Below are 20,664 nucleotides of genomic sequence, written 5' to 3' on the forward strand. Positions count from 1 at the left end.
TGGCTCTCCATCACCATTGGGCAATTTGCTCTTTGCATTATTCCCCAAACACCATTTAACCTAAAATCATTCTTTCTAAGTGCTGCTCTTTGTCTTAATAATGGCTTCATTCCAATCCAAGAACGTTGCTTGATGCTGAAAACAAAGAAGGCCATCAATATTCCAACTCAAAGGCTTGGGAAGATTTGCAATGTGTAGTCTACTGAAATGAGTACTAATGTCAATTCAACAGTATGCTTTTATTTATAAAGTAAACTATCCCGTTGTACACTATATCATGAAGAGAAAAATAAACTCTCATGCCTAGTTAATTCCAAGGTTTCAGAAATGCACTAGACATTAATGAGAAAAATGTACGTAAGTGAGTTTGACAACCAGTCACAGAGGTTGAAAAGAAGAAATGCCCCTTTAATAGAAAGGCAATGGGTCCTATCCAATGAAGTCATTCTGCCAGCATAAGGTCTTCTACCTGTGCAATTGAACTTCCTCTCCTCTCCCTGCATGCCCCCCAATCTGTTCTGGGTTTCCCAACTCTCTGGAGCAGATCAAGGGGTGAGGGGCACATAGGGGAAGGAGAGGGAGAGAAAGTCCCATTGCACAGGTGGAAGCCACTGTATGAATGGGATGACTTCATTGGATACAACCCAATATTGTTAACAAGCACCATTTCACCTCCATTTTGTCTCCATGCTATCACTTTAGCTCAAAAGTCTTCATTTTGTCTGGAAATGTTAGCTGGCAATCTAAAAATTAGGACAGAATGCATCTTGCAAGTCCCATCAATGCTCTATATTGAAATGTAGATGGTGATGTGTTTTAATCTTTTTAGTCTGTTTTTTAAACATTTTAAAAACAATTTTAATTACATGTTTTTAAGTATTTTTATTATTTTTTTTGTAAACTGATTGGTCTCCACAATCAAGCGGTATATAAATGTTAACTAAAAATAGAAGAGAGTGTTATAACCCTATGAATGACAGATGGTGAATTTGTGGCCTTCCAGATGTTGCTGGACTTCAGCTCCCATCAGTCCCAGCCCTCCTCATGTGTAGGCACTCCCCATAATTGGGACACCTGGTTGTGTGGGTACACATGAGCAGGCACTCCCATGTTGGCCTTTCTGTACAACTGTACTCAATTTGTGGTTGGGGGGGGGAGGAAGACCCTTAGCGGAGGTACAAGCCTGGGCCAGTTCTGGTCTGTACTTGAGTACGGATACATGCAAGTAATGAATATATAGGGCTTGTATCACTTATCAATCAGCTATTGAGGCTCTGAAGTATTGTGTGACTTTCCAGTTGGTGCTAACTAGGATCCACCTTCATCAAGGAGGATAGTGATTCACTACTCTTTTTTGGACAACTGAAAATGTTCCTTCTAGCTGCTATACCACTCTTTCGGTTTGTCTAAGTAGTCTATAGTTTTGTCTAAAACTATAAAACAACAACTAGATTTCTTACCAGCCTTTCACCATGAGGTCCCATGGTGCGTTACAACAATTTAAAAATGCATTATTAAAAGCAGTTAAAACAAATTACAATCAAAACAAAAGGTGGATACTAAAATATTTATATCAGGTGTCAAAAGCTAGGGTAAAGAGGTGCTTCCCTTAAACCTGGTGTGATTTTACAAGAGCTAGAATAAATTCAACCTGACTAACTCTTGAGACACCTAGGTTCAGGCACTCAGCAAGACTGCTCTTACACTGAGTTCAGGGTCTAAGACCAGCTATATAGTCTTTAAAAGAAAGACAAAACAAAACTAATCATCCCTGCCTAGGAAAGCCTTGCTGTAGCTATGGAATGACAGCTTTCCTCTCTCTAGCTTTCCAATTACCTCTCCTCCTCCCCTCCTTTCTCCCTAAACACTGAAGCATCACCATGCTTGGCTCTCTTTCTCACAGAGACCTGAGGATCTAATTCCCCTCCCACTGAGGGAAAAGTCAAAGTATAATTTATCTCATTTTCAAGATTTATACCCTGCCTTTCAATCAAATGATCTCCAAGGTGGCTCACAATGAATTCTAACAATATAAAGCAATTAACACTTCTCAGGTGGAGATTAGGAACTGGTAGCAGGTGACTATGCTGAGAATCTGGTCCCTCAGCTGCAGACAGTAACCAAATATGCATGAGCGTCCATGTGAATTATGTGAGGTTTTTATTAGGGTTGGTGAAATACTAGATTAAATTTGGTTTTAGCCTCATAGTGTTTGGCTGCCAATGTTGCAATGTGGTTTTTTGTATATGTAGTTAGAGGATTGTTGGGGTCATTAATTCCTGAGAGTGAGTATGTGTTTGTGGGGGGGCTGAGTTCAGGCGAACGAGTGCAGGTGTAAGTTGACTGAGGCACAGGTGTGTGAGTAGATGTGGAATTAATGGGTACTGAGTGAGCAGAAGTGTCTTAAATGAGCAGAATCCTATTTTTGAATTCTGGTGTTTTATATACTATATGTACTCTGTTTAATTCAGAAGGAAGTTAGTAAACCGCTTGTGATCTTTTCTGATGAGAAGTGGCATATAAATACTTGAAATATAATAAATAAATTTGCTATGGTGAGTACTCTCTTGAGATATTTGGAGCGGGGAGATGTAAAGTGAAGGCCTTACCCCAGCTTTCCTGTGCTGCCATCCTTATGAGGCTTGGCAGCAAGCCCAGAGGGAAAATCCCCTCCCTGGTAGAAATGTGCTTTGACGCATCACAGGATGCAACTGTTAAGGGGTGGGGCTTCTTTTTACGCAGGCCAGGTAGAATGAAGCTCCCCTCTTGAACACTTCTCTTTTCATCTCGGCCTTCAAACTGAAGCTTTTTCTTTCTTCTAAAATTTGTGTCTATCATGCTTGAATTAATCCTACACATATGTAATTCAATACAGCAACATATCAAATTGTACTTCTGTCACATAAGGAGGAGCCTGGAATGGGAGGGAAAGTATGGTGTAGTAGTCAGAGTGTGGACTAGAGCTGGGAGACCAGAGATCAAAGTCCTCTACAGCCATGAAGCTCACTGGATGACCATGGGCCAGTCACCATCTCTCAGCCTAACCTACCTCATGGGGAGAGGAGGAGAACCATGCATGCCGTGAGCTTCTTCGAGGAAAGGTGGAATATAGACATAATATTAAATAAATATTATTGCTTTAACAACAGCCAGTGAGAGTATGCAAGGAACACAGTTACCTCATTCTAGTTCCATGGGCCAAAAGACAAGCTTGATATTGCTGTAAACACTTATCCTGGAAAACTGAAAGGACTTTTTTGGCTAAATGTCCTAAATTCATCCTAAAAAATGAAACAAAATTAAATGTGCATTATTTCAATTCTTTTTATCATTATTTAAGCTTTTTTCCCATGGAATTTTATTTTGAATCAGTATCAAAATATAGGCAAACACATACAAACATAACAATACAACAAAACCAAAAACCAGGAACAATCCTTCATTTAATTATTTATTAAATTTATATCCTGCCGTTCCTCCCAGAAGGAGCCCAGGGTGGCAAACAAAAACACTCGAAAACATCTTAAAAACAAAAGACTTTAAGACATATTAAAACAAAACATATTTAAAATCATATTAAAACAAAACAGCTTAAAAAAACAGGTTTTAATTCCAGCACAGATGCAGACTGGGATAAGGTCTCTACTTAAAAGTCTTGTTGAAAGAGGAAGCTTTTCAGTAGGCGCCAAAAAGATGGTGCCTATCTAATATTCAAGGGGAGGGAATTCCAAACGGTAGGTGCCACTACACTAAAGGTCTGCTTCCTATGTTGTGTGGAATGGACCTCCTGACAAGATGCTATCTGCAGAAGGCTCTCACCTGCAGAACAAAGACGATCTTTCAGGCCTATGTTTTATCATATATAAGTTATATACAGCACATATATCAGCATCATATACTGATACACACCTCTAATTGATTGGAATTTCAACCAAAGTTTGAAGGGCTTCTGCACAGGAAATAAATGGGAACTATGTTGCCATAATATCTTTTTCAAAGTGAGGATTCTTTGCTTATTGCAGTGGCTGAGCAAATCTGTACATAATCATTTAAGCGTTTTTCTAAAGGGATTCTCACAATATGAAAGACTGGATTATTATAAAGCTCAGTGCAAACTTGCCATTGTTATCCTGCAAGTAATGCTTATTGATTTTTAATGAGACACAAATGCCAACGATCAAAGCATGCTCCTGTGCTGCTAAAAACCAACAGGATATTTGCCAAATCCCTTTGTTCAGAAAGAAATGAAACCTTTCTGGGTGATAGTGAAAGGACATACTGAAGTATCTTCTCATATCCATCCAGAAGTTAAGGGTTGTATTCAACATAGCACTAAGTAAGTAGTTCTGTCAGCACAAGTTTTTATGCTTGTGCAATGGAACTTGTCCCCCTTCTCAGAACAATTGTACGTTCCATGTAAAGCGACCCTAATGAGAAAAGGAATCCAAGATGGGTGGGAGTTTCTAAAAAAAGGAAATTCTAAAAGTGCAATGGCAAGCAATTCCAACAAGGAAAAAAGCGGGGAAACAACAGAAGAAGCCAATGTGGCTTCATAAAAAGCTTAGAGAGGACCTGAAAACAAAAAAAGGACACATACAGGGAGTGGAAAGAAGGCCAGGCCACAAAGGAAGAGTACAGGCAGGTATCACAGAATTGCAGGGATGGTGTCAGGAAGGCTAAAGCTGAGAATGAGCTGGGGTTAGTGAGAGATGCCAAAAGGAACAAGAAAGCTTTCTTCAGGTACGTCCATAGTAAAAGACAGAGAAAAGAAATGGTGGCACAGCTACCCAATGAGGATGGCAAAATGATAACAGATGACAAAGAAAAGACAGAAGTGCTCAATTCCTACTTTGGCTCAGTCTTCTCCCAAAAAAGGGGCTATGACCCTCCCGGGAAACATGAAGTAGAAGGGGCAGGATTGGAGCCTCAGATTGATAGACAAACGGTCAAGGAATACCTAAGCAGTTTGAATGTTCAAACTGGCAGGGCCTGATAAACTGCATCCTAGAGTATTGAAGGAACTGGATGAAGAACTCTCAGAACCGCTGTCTATTATCTTTGCGAAATCATGGAGGACTGGTGAAGTGCTGGATGACTGGAGAAGAATTAATGTTGTCCCTATCTTCAAAAAGGGCAAAAAGGAGGAACTGGGGAACTACAGACCAGTCACCCTAATATCAATCCCTGGAAAAACTCTGGAGCAGATTATAAAGAAGTCAGTCTGTAAGCACCTTGAAAACAATGCAGTGATTACTAGGAACCAACATGGTTTTATGTAGAACAAATCCTGCCAAACTAATCTTATTTCGTTTTTTGATCGGGTAACCTCCCTCGTAGACTGTGGGAATGCTATGGACATAATATATCTCGACTTCAGCAAACATTTGACAAAGTGCCCCATGATATTCTGATTAGCAAGCTAGCTAAATGTGGGCTGGTTGGAACAACTATCAGGTGGATTCACAGTTGGCTCCAGAATCGTACTCAAAGAGTGCTTATTGGTTCCTTCTCTAACTGGGCAGAAGTAATGAGTGGGGTACGACAGGGCTTGGTCCTGGGCCCAGATATGATAGCACTCTTCAAGTACATGAAAGGTTGTCACATAGAGGAGGGCCGGGATCTCTTCTCGATCATCCCAGAGTGCAGGACACAGAATAATGGGCTCAAGTTGCAGGAAGCCAGATTTCGACTGAACATCAGGAAAAACATCCTAACTGTTAGAGCCATACAACAATGGAACCAATTACCTAGAGAGGTAGTGGGCTCTCCGACACTGGAGGCATTCAAGAGGCAGCTAGATAGCCATCTGTCGGGAATGCTTTGATTTGGATTCCTGCATTCAGCAGGGGGTTGGACTTGATGGCCTTATAGGCTTCTTCCAACTCTATTATTCTATGATTCCCCTCCCACATATTCCCCCTAAGCCTGTTCTAGGGGTTCCACGAACCTCTGGAGCAGATTTGGTCAGCCTGCAGAGTGTGCGCGGGAGGAGGAGGAAGTTCCATTGTGCTAACAGTAATCCTTGTGCTGAAGGGGCAGGTTAGTAGAATACCACCCTAAGTGTCCAGTTACTTCCAGATCTCAAAGGCATTTACTTTCAGTAGACAGACTTATTTCAAAATTGACTTTTAGCATGACAACCTACCTATGATCATATGGGGGGGGGAACCATTTCTCCCTCAAGAACTTCCAGCCTGCCATCTTCTGAATGAGGAACAATTCATATTAGCCAGGCAATTCAGCAGCCATTAAATGCATGTGGCTGGTCTGCAAGTCACAGCAGTAATGCATGCAGAAGAGTACTTTGAATTGTGTATTTACCTCATATGGGCAACATTCTCAGTGGTGACGTGGCACTAATGTAGAAAGCACCCACACAATCTGGGCTACTGAAAGACACATAGTTGACACATGCATATACATTACTTGATTACTGTGTACTTGTTGCTTGACAGCTGATTATGAAGTAGAATTTGGGATGATGCAAGGTGATATTTATTTCTATTTCTTATTTATGACACAAAAGTGCTATCCATTGTGTTATAGTTGTGATAGCCTATTTACACATGCAACTCATTTTTCATGTTACAGTCATCATGTGATGAACATCCATGTGTGAACCATACCAAGTGTTTGGATCTTGCATTCTTTACCATATGAAGCTCAATCACACAAAATTGGTTCCTTAAGCAGTTGCCAAATTCTCAGGACACTTTGTGAATCAATTTATGGTGATTATATTTTTATTCTCCTTTTCAGAGAAAAGGTCTCTCTCTCAAAAATGTCTCACTGCAATACGATATTAAATGTGCAAGGCTGTGGGCAGACATGGTACACAAATGAAAACAAGACAAAGGCTATGGATAAAAGACACACAGGAGGAGTAGAAGGGAAAGGTCAAATAGGGAGATCCGTTTGACAGTACTAGAACACAGAGGTAACTTGTTAATAAATATTTACATCTAATTGGGGCCAGTTTGATCTCTCACTGCCTGTTCTTGCTATGATGGATATGATGGAGCTACCTAACAGCTGTTGATCTTCTGGCTATTGGTGAGCCAGGGCAAGTGACAACTGGAAAAATGTTCTTGATGGCAATAAGGGATCACTCAGTGACAGACCACAAGCTTGGCATGAGGAACATCCCTGATTCAATCCCTGGCATTTCCAGTTAAAAGGATCAGGCAGCAGACCTTGGAGAAGTACTGCAAATCAGAGTAGGCACTACTGAGCTAGATGGATGAATACTCTGACTTGGAATGGCAGCTTCCTATGTTCCTATGAGGAGAGGAAAGCCAGCTCCCTGTAGCTGCTCATTATCTCAGTGGATGGCAGGGGAGAAGCTAGTCATCCCTTGCCTGTGGGAGGAAGGGAGTTACTCTACAGACACAAGGCAACTGTAAGGTGGTTGTTATGTAATTGCCTCAATGAAATTATATTGACTGATATGGAATGATTGATTTATGGACCAGACCATCTTTGCATGAGCAACTCGGGAAAGTTTAATGGCCAACTGCAGACTGATAGAATACAAGCCAGAAGTGTCCAATATTCAGCGGGTCTGTTATACACCAACCTTTATACTTACTTATCCAGCTTGTGGATCTGCTGTTCATTGTAGCCCAGGCCTAGAAAGAATACACAACTTTATTAGATTTGCCAGGATATGACACTGGAACTTTCCAGCTGATAAAGAATGGAGAGATTCACAAAAAGTGTATATTGTGAGATGGCCCAATAGGAAACAGGGAAGTGTTGCTTGTCCAGTGAAAACCAATGGGTGTGTGCGTGTGTGTAGATTTCCAGAGGAGTAGCTGTCTTGTAACAAAACAGTTAATACAACAAAAACCTTAATGACTAGCAGATACAGGGTAGTATTCAACTAAATAATTGTGCAAGCAGAATGACTTCTGCTTGCACAACAGGACTTTCCCCACACACATGCCCTTCACCATCCCCAAATCTGCTTCAGAGGGTTGGGAGAAGACCCAGAACAGAGGGGGCCCAGAACAGAACATAGGAGGAGGAGAGAGGGAGAACATTTCATTGCACAAGGAGAATTCCTTGCACTTACTGTGTTGAATACATCCATGTTGTGAGATATCATCATCATCATTTAAATTTATTACACACCCTTCACCCAGAGGTCCCAAGGAGGGTCACAGCACACTACCATGGACTAGAACTCACTTCATCAGGTGCCATGGAGTCTCCTTTAAAAACACAAGACTCACATTTTCTTTTACAATGCCAACCACTCTCAGCAAGAGTTCTTCAATGGATTCCCAAACATTATCCTACAGAATACTGATAACCTCCACAACAGTCGATCAGCACTGTGAAAATGCCAAGCCGTCAGACACCAGCCACTCCTACTCCAGTTCTTCCCTACCTCATAGGTGGCCCAGGTAAGATTGGAAAATAAGGGGAAACCCATGTGCACTGGGCTTGAGCTTCTTGGGAAAATGACAGGATACAATTTAAAAAAAATACAAATATAGAGTACTGCTGGTTGCATTTTGGGGTGGAAGTGGAGACTTCAGATTTTAGCCAGTATGACCTGGGAGACCAGTGTTTGATTCCCCACACAGCCATGAAGCTCACTGGGTGACCCTGGGCCAGCCACTCCCTCTCAGTCTCAGAGGAAGGCAATGATAAACCACCTCTGAATACCACTTACCATGAAAACCCTATTCATAGGGTCAACATAAGTTGGGATCGACTTGAAGGCAGCCCATTTCCATTTTGTCAAGGCACTAAAAAACCCTGGAAACCAGTTTCCCAAGGACAGAAGAACAGCCAAGAAATGCATTACCTAATATAAGTACAATTTATTGTGCAAACCTGGATAAGTGAAGTGACCCATACACAGAACACTAACTCAGGGCTGGCTCCAGGTTTGAAGGAGCTGTCAGAGGAGCTTACCTGGCTGTGGCAACAGACAGTCAAGTAAGTACATTTAAATTTCCCCAAATCCTCTGGAGCAACACTACATCAAGGGCACTGGGGAAAAATCAGAGATGGGGTACCTGATGTTACTGTACTACAACTCCCATCATCCCTCACCATTGGCCTAAGGTTTTGGGAGTCCAACAACATCTGGAGTTCCTGATTCAATAGGTGTCTAGACCTAGCATCCCAACACTGGGAAAACAGAGCTGGCAGCAAGGAGTCCTGCCAAGATACTGGAGCCCTGACAGCTTTTCAAAGATGCCAGATGCTGATGCCAGCCCTGCACTGAACAAGAAGTGAGTCATGTTTCTTAGTGCGAAGCATGCTCCATCAGCATTGATGATTTCCCTTTACAGGCCCTTTCTCCTTTATTATACCCAACTGTGGTACATTCTAGGCTTTGGGAGGACCCCAGGGATGGAAAAATAAAAATAAAACAAAGCTCTCAACTTTCCCCTTTGTTAAGAAAGGAGAAACTTTGCAGGCACTTAAGAATTAATAACCTTTTGTCCCCCCAGAGTCTACACAGGCACTTAGTAGATATGAGCGTATGCACACAAAGACAACCACAACTTCCATGGTTTTTAGATTGGGGCAAGCAATCTTGAGATCAGTTGTAGCTTTCAAAAATGTTATCTTATCTGTACAGGTGCTGCTGAACAGATGGGTAGAATCCCAAAATATAGCAGTGCTCACATAGTATTTTGCTTGTTTCAAGATACTGCTGCTAAGATACCCTGGTTAGTGCTATTTTAGTATTTCAAGTGACCTGAGTAATCCAAGCCTTTTAAGATGCACCTCTTTTGGCAGCAGCTAACAGGCTCTGATGTATACAATCTGGGCAGGCTGATCATTATAGCAGAGACTAACATCATCAGCCACTCACCCCTGCATTTCCGAGCCTTCTTGAACTGGTTGTAGATAAGCTGCATCTTGTCAAGGCAAGCCTCCATCAGCTGGATGCTGAAAACCCAGTTATAAGACAGAAAGAAATGAACTAATCAGTTAAATCACATCATAAGCCAGAGACTGTGTCTGCTATAACAGAAGTCCCATTGGACCTGGTCCAGCAAGGAACAAGTGGGAGGCAAGACAGATATGGCAGTTAACTATCACAGTTAGATCTGGTCTAAGCACAGTCTTTGGATCACAAGAGGCAAGGCTGGTATGAAGAATCTTTACCAGAAATCTAGGATCTGATGTATGATCATACAATTTTTCTTGCAACCTGTCAATAATGTCAACCCACCAACACCTGCCCACCCCTAGAAAACAGAAACAAGGGAATCAGCTGTGGATGGAAAGTAAGATACATTGGCCTTTCTGGTGTATCTCCTATCAGTAAAATCTTGGGTTGCATCAGATATTGGGTTAATGTCTATTAACTCATTATGTGAAATATTTGTATGCCCCCGTCTCCTCCTTTCCTATTACTCCAGCATCTGGTCCATTACACTCTTTTCCATAAGTCTTCATAGCATCTTTGCAAGGAAAGGAGTTGAGTTGCTAATCCTATTTTACAGATGGGGAACTGGAGCACAGGCAGTTTTAAAAGACTTGCTAGGGCACAAGTACTCAGACAGAAGAACATTGCAGCTGGTTTTAACAATGTCCATCCTGTACATTCAAGGTTGTGATCCCCAATGAGTATTTAAATTAAACTGTTTTGAAATATATTGATTCACATGACGAGTTGTGGTTGGATTATATTGACTTTATTGATATCTGATTTCTGTACCTTGTTGGTTTTATGTTTGTATCTGTTATATATTTTTGTTTGTACTGTTACTGCTAAAATAATTAATAAAAATCATTAACAAAATAACAATGCCCATTCTGGTATTTTCAGTCTGTGGTAGTAAGGCCAATGTTGTTATCGGTTTTCCTGTACAATCTCTCAGTGCTGTGCCGGACACTGGAATGATCTATCCAGTGGAAGCCTTAACACTAATTGAGAATATGTACCAATCACTTTCAGCTGCCCACCCCCAAATCACTATAACTAATTAATGCAAGAAAAATAAACTAAATGATAAGTGATTTGCCTTCTCAAGCATGTTGGAGCTTCTCTTACACTCCTTGCTCAGCATTTTTTAGCAATGGAACTAAAATGAATTGTGTATTTATGCACCAATGTGAAATGTTTCACCCATGTACAACCCAGTATTGTACACAACTGCTATGCTGGCAAGCAAGAGATCAGTACAGGTTGTGCATGGCTGCCAAGGATTGAGAGCGCCAGGTGAGAAGAACAAATACATCCAAGAACACACACAAAACCCTTTAATGCTTTTTTCCTTCCTGTGATGTTAGTCATGGAGATTTCATAGCTTACAAGCCTCACTTCTTTCTCCAGCAGTTGTGCAGCAAAGGCCTTCAGAATGTGAGACTGGCTACTCACCAGCATACATTCATTTATTTAAAATATCACACAATAGATTCCAAGGTGGTCAGACATAGAAAATTAAATAAATAAAACTGTAGCATTAACAATAATATGAAGCAGCAGCTAAAAATATATAGATCACTAAGACATTAAATACATGAAAATGCCAGAGAAAATAAAAATGTTTTACCTCAGTGCTGAAAAAATGGTAAGGTAGGCATGAGTCACATCTCTTGAGGGAGGGTGTTCTGTTAGTGGGACAGTACCACCAAAAAAAACCCTTTGTTTTACATAGCACACTTCAGATAAGGAAACCACTTGGAGAAGAGCTTCAGCAGAAGTTCTGAAGACATGGGCAGGCATCACCCTTCTAGACCAACTGATACCCAGCAAACTGCTCCCAGGCCCAAGATAGTTTTCTATACAGGACCTTTCACTTTTTATGTCTATTATATTGCCCTCTTCCTGGCCCATACCCTACCCATATGATGTCCATCCATATGATGCTCTGTAGGTCAGCTGACTGCCTAGATAGGTCACATGATACTCCTGTAGGTTAACCATCCATATGACCTTATCACAACTCCAGGAACTCACTTCTGGTAGTCTAAATTATAAATAAAGATTGCATGCTGTCCACCAGCCAAGCTCCCATTACAGGTATGGGAAAGTGTTTCTTTTTAAAGTTATATGAACCTGTCAGGAAAGCCTTTAGCAGTAAATTGCTGCCTGAAACATCCCAGGGAATCATTTCTTTCCTGCATATATGCCAGACACTTTACCTTTTCTATACTGCCCCTTACATCTCATCACCATAATTTCATTACTTTAAATGTGATAATGTTTAGGCAATCAATTGGAGTTATTGTTAGATTGTTATGTCTTGAAATGATTTGAAACAATTGTTATGTTTTCAAAATGATTGTTATTGATGTAGTGATTTGCATTTTTGTGCTATTGTAAGCCACTTTAAGCATATTTATATGGAAAAGTGGGATATAAATTCAAGTAATAAATAAATAATAAATTCTCACTGTAGTTGCTTTCTTTCAGCTAGGTGCACGGGTGCAAGAGGGAGGCATAGTCAGGCACTACTCCATTAACTGAGAATACAATTACTCCCTCTTTGTCCACTTCAGCTTTCACCTCTCTAAGCTTTCTTCCCAAGCCATATTATTAATGCTGGCCAATAAATGGCTTTGTGACACTGACTATGATGAACACACTATTAAAATAAGTGACACGGTAAATATAGCCTTGATTAAACTCCAGCCACTGGGGAAGCAAACAGAAGGCTTCCAAGTGCAATCTCTTCTGGCTCTACTGTCTGGAAAAGTTCAGCCCATCCCTGTCTTTGTTTATACCTTAAATCTGTCCCACAAGATCCATAATCTAAGCAAATGACATTGTCTATTCAAGCTTTGGGTAATAACAGTCTTGAGACCAGGGGCGAAAGCATCCCTCAGTCTACCTATAATCTTCCAGCAGGAAATAGCACATTTTCTACAGACTAAGAAAGAGTGACTGTCCACACAGAGAACTAGTTCCTTGTAAATGCCAATAACCAAAGCTATTATGAGCAATACCACTTGAACCCATTAGACTGACATGGGCCATAAGAAAGATGATAGAAGGGATATTGTTTTATCTGGTACTTATAGTGGTTGTTTAAAAAACAATACCTAAAATTGGGCTTCTTTTAATGTTCCTTTTTTATTACCTGCTTTGAAAGCCTTTTTTGTAGAAAAGTGACATTTAAATATTTTAAATAAATAAAATTGAGCCATTTAACCCGTATTGCTTTGGCTACTTCAAAACACATAGATCAGATGGTCCATCTGCAAGTGCCTGGTCAGAAGAGACCACTTTCTAAAAGGAGATCTATAGTGGGTTATCACATAGGCCATAATATCCTGACACTAGGAAAAGACTATCCCTCTTTTATCAATAATATCTCTTGCAACCGTTAGAATGGGCTTATTGAGAGACATGGGTTCTTACTGGATGGGTACCAGGAAATCACTTGTAACAAGTGACATGTCTCTCCACCCCACACTGCTGGTTCAGCATGGAGGCATCAAACTGAAATTGGAGGGTTCAACTTATTTATTAATTTAGATGATTTATATACTGGCCTTTCACAATCCACAGCACCAAGCAAATTGCTAACAATACATAAAATCCATTAAAAGATAACAACCCTTTAAAAACACATAACACCACATCACTGAAAATCAATTACTAATAGCAGCAGTACTCAGGTCTCTGTTCCTCCAAATGATTGCCAAAAAGATACCTTAACAGCCTAAAACTATTGAAAGACTGGGCCAGGCACATCTTAGCAATGAGGGGCTTCCACATATGAGATACTTCCACTGAGAAGGTCCTTTCCCGGACCCCCACACCATGTACCTCATACCAAAGAGGGATCACCAGAAGGGCCTCATGTGCTGATCTTAGACTATAAGGCTGTCAATATGGAAGACAGTGTTCTTGTAGATACTTGGGTCCCAAGCCAATTAGGGCTTGAAATGTCCAAGTAGGTTCTGTAGCATGTAGAGCACTTCAGAAATCTAGGGCCACAGAGGTGGCAGAAAACAGAATAATGATCTTCCCATCTCAGTTGATCTTTAATAATAATCCTCCCCGTGTTTCCTCCATGATCACCACCCCCTGTACTGTATTTATAACAAATGGTTTAATATCACGAAAACACTGTGGATTTTCAGGGATTGGATATTTAAACAACAACAACCCTTCTACTAAGTATTACAGTTCAGGCTTATGTATATACTCAGAAATAAGCCCCACTGAATTCAGCTGGACTTACTCCTATGTAAGTGTGTTGCAGCCTTTAACACTGGAAATTATATTCTACCAACCTTCTGACTTCTTTTATTTGACTCATTTTCTTTCCCATTTCAGATAAAATGCATTGCACAAGTGATTGGTGTTCAGAGATGCTCTGGGAACATTTGGAAATTTGTTCATCAACCTGAGCCAGGAAAGACAAAACGTAAGACCACTGAGGTCTCATTACAAGTAATCTACAATTTTGCAGTTGGTTTTCAACCAACCATGTACATTTCTCTCTCACTCACTCACTCACTCACTGTTACTGTCATGCTGAAAATATTTTTGTTTCACCAAGGTGTTTTTTTTAAAAATAGTTCACTAAAAGCCTCCATTGTTTGAACTTCTCTGGTCACTTCACAATGACATGTCTCCAACAAGACAGCATTGGCTCAGTTCAGATTATTGTATCTTGGCTTAATAATAAGCCAAGATATGATGCACAAGCTTTTTCCCTGTGTGTTTCATCCTTGTGCCACACTTCCCATCTTCTCTTCTGGGCACACTGAAATAAGCCAGGAAGTCTTTAGTTCACCAGAGTGTCCCATTAAGTCTGAACCAGGAAACTGGCTAACATGTTTGGAACAAGGCAGGATACAGTTTCCCAGTTCAGATGTAAAGGGATGCTTTGGGAACATTTTTACTAGGAGAAAGGGTGGGATATAAATTTAACAAACAAGCAAGCAAGCAAACAAACAAACAATTAACAGAAGACTTCTGGGGTTAATTGTGGCTGGCTGAGGAGGGAAGGAGGGATCCATGTACAAGCATCACTAATTAAGTGAAAATAGACTGGGACAATCCCTGAGTAGGAAAAAGAATGCATTTGAAACCTGGACCATTTATTGCACAGTGGAAGAAGTCTTCTGCTTGCAAATGTACCGAGTGGGCATCTGATACCACAGCAGACAAATTCATGGAGGATCAGGCTATCAATGGCTACTCGGCATGATGGCTACCTGCAATCTCGGAGGCAATATGTCTCTGAATATCAGTTGCAGGCAAAAACAAGTGGGAAAAGTGCTATTACGCTCATGTCCTGTTTATGGACTTCCCATATGCATCTGGTTGGCCACTGTGAAAAGACAATGATGGATGAGAATGGCCTTTGTCCTGATCCTGCAGGGCTCTTCTTATATTTTTCATATATGTATCTGGAGCAAAACAAACCATTGGCCCACATTTTCAGGATGTTCAGAGCACCCAACATTGGATTATTTGGTACTCTAGGAGCAGGAGCTGCTGCCATACTACTCTCTCCCAGGCTACAAGGCTAATAAGAGATGTCACGGGCACACAGGAAGAGCCCAAGCAAGTTGCAGCTCTCTATCAAGCCAGCATTCCCCAACTTCCACTATTGTGGGGAGGAGTCACAGTTTGGGCTTCTCACATTTCCTTGGTGGCACTTCAGCAGCTCTTCTGCTACTAGAGTAACACTAGAACGCACCCTGCAAGCGAGTGTGAGCTGTGTCACCCTAGAAGCCATAAACTCACAAGGTAGGCTTAGGCAAGTTACTATTCTTCTCTGTCTCAGCCCCTCCTGTGAAAATAGGAAGCACTCTGAACACTTGGATTATGCTTTATGAATGCTAAGAATGACATATTACTTTCAGCAATAGAACAGAGTACACTCTTTTCCCTACATCCAGATGTGGTTGGACTACAGCTCCCATAATTCCTGACAACTGGCTATGCTGGATGGGGTTGACAGGAACTGGAATCCAACAACATCTGGCGGGCCACAAGTTCGCCATCCGTTGTCTCAAGGAGGTTACACCTTTGATGTGCAGAGATAGTGTGTGGAATAGCCCTTAGTCTCTCCTGCACAGGTCTTGATTCGAAGAGCTAATCAGCATCTCTTGCTCACACACATACATTATGCATACATTATTATAGATGTCCGTATCAAGAAGTTCTTAGATACAATCCAACTTTATCATAAGGCCTTAGCTCTCGTAGTAATGCTGAGCAGATATGTATAACCATACATCAAAAAAGGATCACCAGTGATTCCCTTAACACACTGATATTTATCAGTTGTTATATGGCCTCTCCTTTTCCCAAACAGCTTTGGCTCAGGTCAGACCTTCTGCATATAAAAGATATTGTCACACAGAATTCTCAGCTGTCCAGTTGTTGTTAACAGGTGATCATTGGAATAACTCACAGCTTGAAGTCTTGTTTTCATTTCAGCTAGACCTTTAATCTCTGGAATCTCAAGGTCTCCAGCAACAGTCTCAAATCTATTGTGGTGAATGGAAAGAAAAAGAAGTTTCAAAGGGGCTTATCAATCTCTAGAATGGCAAAGTAACCAAAACAGAAAAAAACACTCAATTTACCCAAGAAATTTCCACAGATACCAAGAGGAACTATTGTTAAAAGTTTTCAAAATGGCATCAGGAAGAGGTATGTTTCTCACCACCAGCAGCATAACTCTCATGCAACAGGTGTCCATATACAGCACTCTTAAATGCAATGGATGTCTTGCTCATGCCTCTGTGTGGTGGAAATCTGAAATCATATTTTCCCAGCAAGGAAAGGGGAAAGGAATTTGGAACTATACACAAACTGTGGAGAAAGGAAAACCAAAGCTTAGGAATCAAAGATGGAGGACAGACAGAAAGAAGACAGGGACAAAAGTGGGGCAGAGGAGCAGCTGTATTTGGAAAGGAGAACACACAGTGAGTAAATGAGGAAGGAAAGGTGAACTGGGATGTATGGAAGAGCAGCCAAGGTGTCAACTGGGGAACTGAAGATTGGGCATTTATTGGTTCATTTCCTGGCAGACAATAGCACTAGGTAATTATGGGCTTATAAAAACATTCATCCTCCTACATATTTGCCCTTAAAAAATTAGTAAGTCTTTTTCCCCACTTGACCAAAGCTCAAAATTATAGTGTTGGTCTCTGACTTCATCTTTGCGGCTCTACTATTTTTGCTGTATTCTATAATACAGAATATAAGAAGTCTCAGCCAGACTTTGAACAAATGTTCAAAAAGGACAGTCCCCTCTGTTACTGCTGACACCACCAAGAAAACCAGGCTGTTTATTGCACCCTTTCAACCAAACTATGTCCTCTTTCTTTGGCCTTAATTGTCTGTTAGCACAACACAGCTGTAAACAGCAGTGAGTCTTGATGTACTTAATAGGCACTAACAGCGGCCTGCTGTGGAAAATATGATATCAGAGCTCCTCCAGATGGTGATTTTCCACATTCCTGATTCAGTAATGTACTGTACAAATGGACAAGTGGGAAGCATTCCAGAAAAACCTAAGTTTCCTTTTTCCCAGGACAACCCCGCAGTGAGGGTATGACAACCATGTGGATTACAAGCTACACTTGACCCCAACCAAAGTGTCTTAGCTGAGTGCAGAAACAGGACTGAATTGACATATGAACAAATACATGTGAAACTGATATGAAACAGTTTAATTCTTCCATCCCTTGTTGCAGCCTGCTCCTACAAATATCAAAACACACAGGAGGAAGACAAACCTGTCTTTTGCCCTCTCCACCAGCCCTGGTGCCAGAGGCTGCTAGGCACTTGAATCACTGCAGCCCTTTCTATTGCTTATATGGCAGATAATTTTTAAAAAAGGACTGGATAGGCAATAAGACATAGTGAAACCTGAATGATCTAGATGAGCATCTCTCGCTCCTGGGCTGGCCAGGCAATGCACTTTGTGCTTCAACACACTCCTTGTACTGCAGAGCAACCTGCACATTTTGTCAGTCAGCACCTTTGGCAGGGACATATGTTTGTAACAAATCAAAATCTATGAACACAGGAAAGCCAGATTCTGCAGCAATAACTCTTTTCTGGCATATCTAATATTTGATCCATTTACTGATGCAAAACAATATTTTTTCCCTTTAAAAATAATCAAGGATCACTTTCCCAGAATACAAAGCAGCTTCTCACATCCCATTCCCAAGACATGAATATAGATACAGACATACGTACACACACAGAGCAAAATAAAAGGGAACACAGAAACAAAACCTAAATGCAAAGCGAAAAGCCCACTACACCCATGACAAGAGATATGCTGGTGGCAGCATCACATCTACAACTGAAGAGCAACACTTACAGCAGCAAGATCTTCATCTCCTCTCCCTGAGAACAACTAAGTATTGCCACTGTATCTTGCTTCTTCTCTAGAATCTGCAGGCATTTTGCTTTCAGGGTCTCACTGCAAAAAGGCAACATCACAATTTCTGATTATTTTGGTTTCAGATCACTTGCACAGACTGGTGTTTATGCTATATCGACACTTGTTTCATACTTTCCCACTTATTCCCTGTAAAAAAAATGGAGACTACTTCTTTTGACAATGAAGAAGTTAACAGAGTCCCCCGCCACTTGTTCCCAACCTTTAAAAGTACATGGATTCTCCCCACCCTTGCAACTAAATAGCAACCTGGGAGAGATTGTGATCTGGAAAATGGTGCATGGGAAAAGAATTAAGCACCACCTTTCCACTCCTGCTGCCTGGAAAAAATGCAGCTCTAAGCAGAGTTCAGTTGGGGGGGGGAATGGGACTGCCAATCACAGATCTCTCTTGTAATGTGAAGTTTGGCCCTTAGCAATCATTGTGGGGTTTTTAAGGGAGCTATCAGGAGCACATTGGCTTGGTCTAATTTCACAGACATGCCACTGATTTGTTTGCAATGTACTTTAGAAAGACAAGGATGCTTTGACACACACACACACCCTCCATACCCTACAGCAGGGGATGATCCAACTGATGTTCTAAGGACCTCAACACACATTGTCCAGCCATTACAGCCAGTTATTGGTTTCCCATTAGGCTCAGAGGAAGGCTAGAGAGTAGAAGTACCAAGGCATAACCTCTGTACACAAATAAGAAATGCTAGGCTTGGAGAAAATGGAGGTGGGGGTACTTCTGTCCTTGGTGAAACTGCTTCAAAGATAAATACCCTTCTACCCTTACTGACAAATATAGTTATATTTCTGTTTCATAAGGTTGTTGGTTTTATTATTTTTATATTGTATGGATGTGCTGTATTTTAATGGATTGCTGTATATTGTCCTGGAAACCATTGGGCTGAAGGGCAGGATATAGATCTTTTTATTATTTATTTATTTACTTACTTTGGCTAGCATGTTAGGAGTGGCAATAGGACAGCTTCTTTCTTTCTGCCACTGCGAGTGGCATCAATGCTGGGAGGAACAGCAGGATATAAATCATATAAATAAATAAATAAAACATTGGTGTTGGCTGCCTAGTCACCAAGGGTAGAGCTGAGTAAGGGAGGGCCAAGCTGAACTACCTGGGGTTGTTTCTGAAGGAAATGTATGTCTCTTCTCCCTTCCTCAGCTAAATATAAGCTCATTGCTTTGCCTAAGGTGCAAGTGTTTGAGCTCTTGTCCTGTGATTCTTTACCTGTGGGGAAGAGCCTGTGGCCAGCAAGATCTGCAGATCCAACAAGAGAAGAACTACATAATTGACCTCTTTGTTGACATTGTTCACCATAAATCCTGAGACTTTGTGATATTAGTTGTTGATTAGCTTCTGAATCCAATTCAAGCTGTTTGTGCTAACTTATGAAGCCCTAAATGACTTGAATGTCAAACATTTGAAGGAGCAACTCCTTCCATATTAAGTTACCCAGATATTAAGATTGGCTAGGGAGCCAAGTGAATTTTGGAGGGGCATTTGTGTGTGAGAGGGCCCATCTTTGTCATGGCCCCCAAGCTGTAGAATGTCCTTGGATCAATATTATCTGCTTTTAGTCAAAAGGTACCAATGAACCTATTTTTCCATGGGAGGTTGTGGGGGTATGTCCTGCTTTCAAGTTAGTCACCTCCTTCCAATGTTGTTTTAGCTGTTTTAATTATTGTTTTAATCTTTTTATGATTTTGCATATTTTATAGTGTGAGAGCTTCCACCCTCCCACTATGGATCCCAAGAGTCTTCAGAGCCCTAGGGTTCTACTGCCTTAAAAAACCCACTGGTGGGCTCTTCATACCGACTGGAGCCCTTCTGAGATCTGTTTATTTAAGCAGCCTTGCTTCCTCATTAATCTCTCTAACATCAGGTTTGTAACTCACCTCATCTTCCTTTCCCTCCTTGACTCACCACTGGGGTGGCTAGTCCCAGACTCTCTGTTTTTTCCTGCCTTCCACACTATGTCCTAAGCTACTGTTGCAAGACTTTCCCATAGTCCAGCTCTTTACTCTTTTGTTTTTCTTCTACTCCTTCTCTGTCCTTGCTCTCTCTTTCCTCTTGGAATCTCCTCTAAATATGCCGCCCGCCATGCCTTTATCCTCTGGCTGGTCAAGTGTCTCTTCTTCTTTGGCAGGCCTGTCCTGTCCAGCTTCTTCTGGTTTGTTCTCTTCACCTCTGCAGCTGACTATTGGGCTGACAACGTGAGCGGGAAAATTTAGATTTGATGTTATATTGTTTTTATGTATGTACTACCCTGGGATCATTTGAGGAAGGACAG

The 20,664-nt window shown here is 41.1% G+C and overlaps 1 protein-coding gene across 7 annotated transcripts in view; it reads right to left on the reverse strand.

Annotated features, from left to right (window-relative positions):
• The window catches only part of IKBKE (inhibitor of nuclear factor kappa B kinase subunit epsilon), a 67,454-nt gene that overhangs the window by 9,970 nt on the left and 36,820 nt on the right, over window positions 1-20,664 (reverse strand). For 6 of the 7 annotated variants that reach the window (XR_009763474.1, XM_061632104.1, XM_061632103.1 and 3 more), the window contains 6 exons: window positions 18,285-18,386; window positions 16,359-16,434; window positions 14,221-14,333; window positions 9,839-9,915; window positions 7,589-7,628; window positions 3,180-3,281 (listed from right to left, as the gene is read on the reverse strand). Coding sequence is in view for 6 of the 7 variants with exons in the window: in XM_061632104.1 (XP_061488088.1) it covers window positions 3,180-3,281; window positions 7,589-7,628; window positions 9,839-9,915; window positions 14,221-14,333; window positions 16,359-16,434; window positions 18,285-18,386 (510 nt within the window). In the remaining variant the exon portion in view is untranslated. Of the gene's footprint in view, window positions 1-3,179; window positions 3,282-6,321; window positions 6,390-7,588; window positions 7,629-9,838; window positions 9,916-14,220; window positions 14,334-16,358; window positions 16,435-18,284; window positions 18,387-20,664 lie in introns of those variants that run through there. The other variant, XM_061632107.1, reaches the window with a different exon arrangement.

Source organism: Rhineura floridana, chromosome 6 (genome assembly GCF_030035675.1).
Source record: "Rhineura floridana isolate rRhiFlo1 chromosome 6, rRhiFlo1.hap2, whole genome shotgun sequence".
NCBI classification, from domain to species: Eukaryota; Metazoa; Chordata; class Lepidosauria; order Squamata; family Rhineuridae; genus Rhineura; species Rhineura floridana.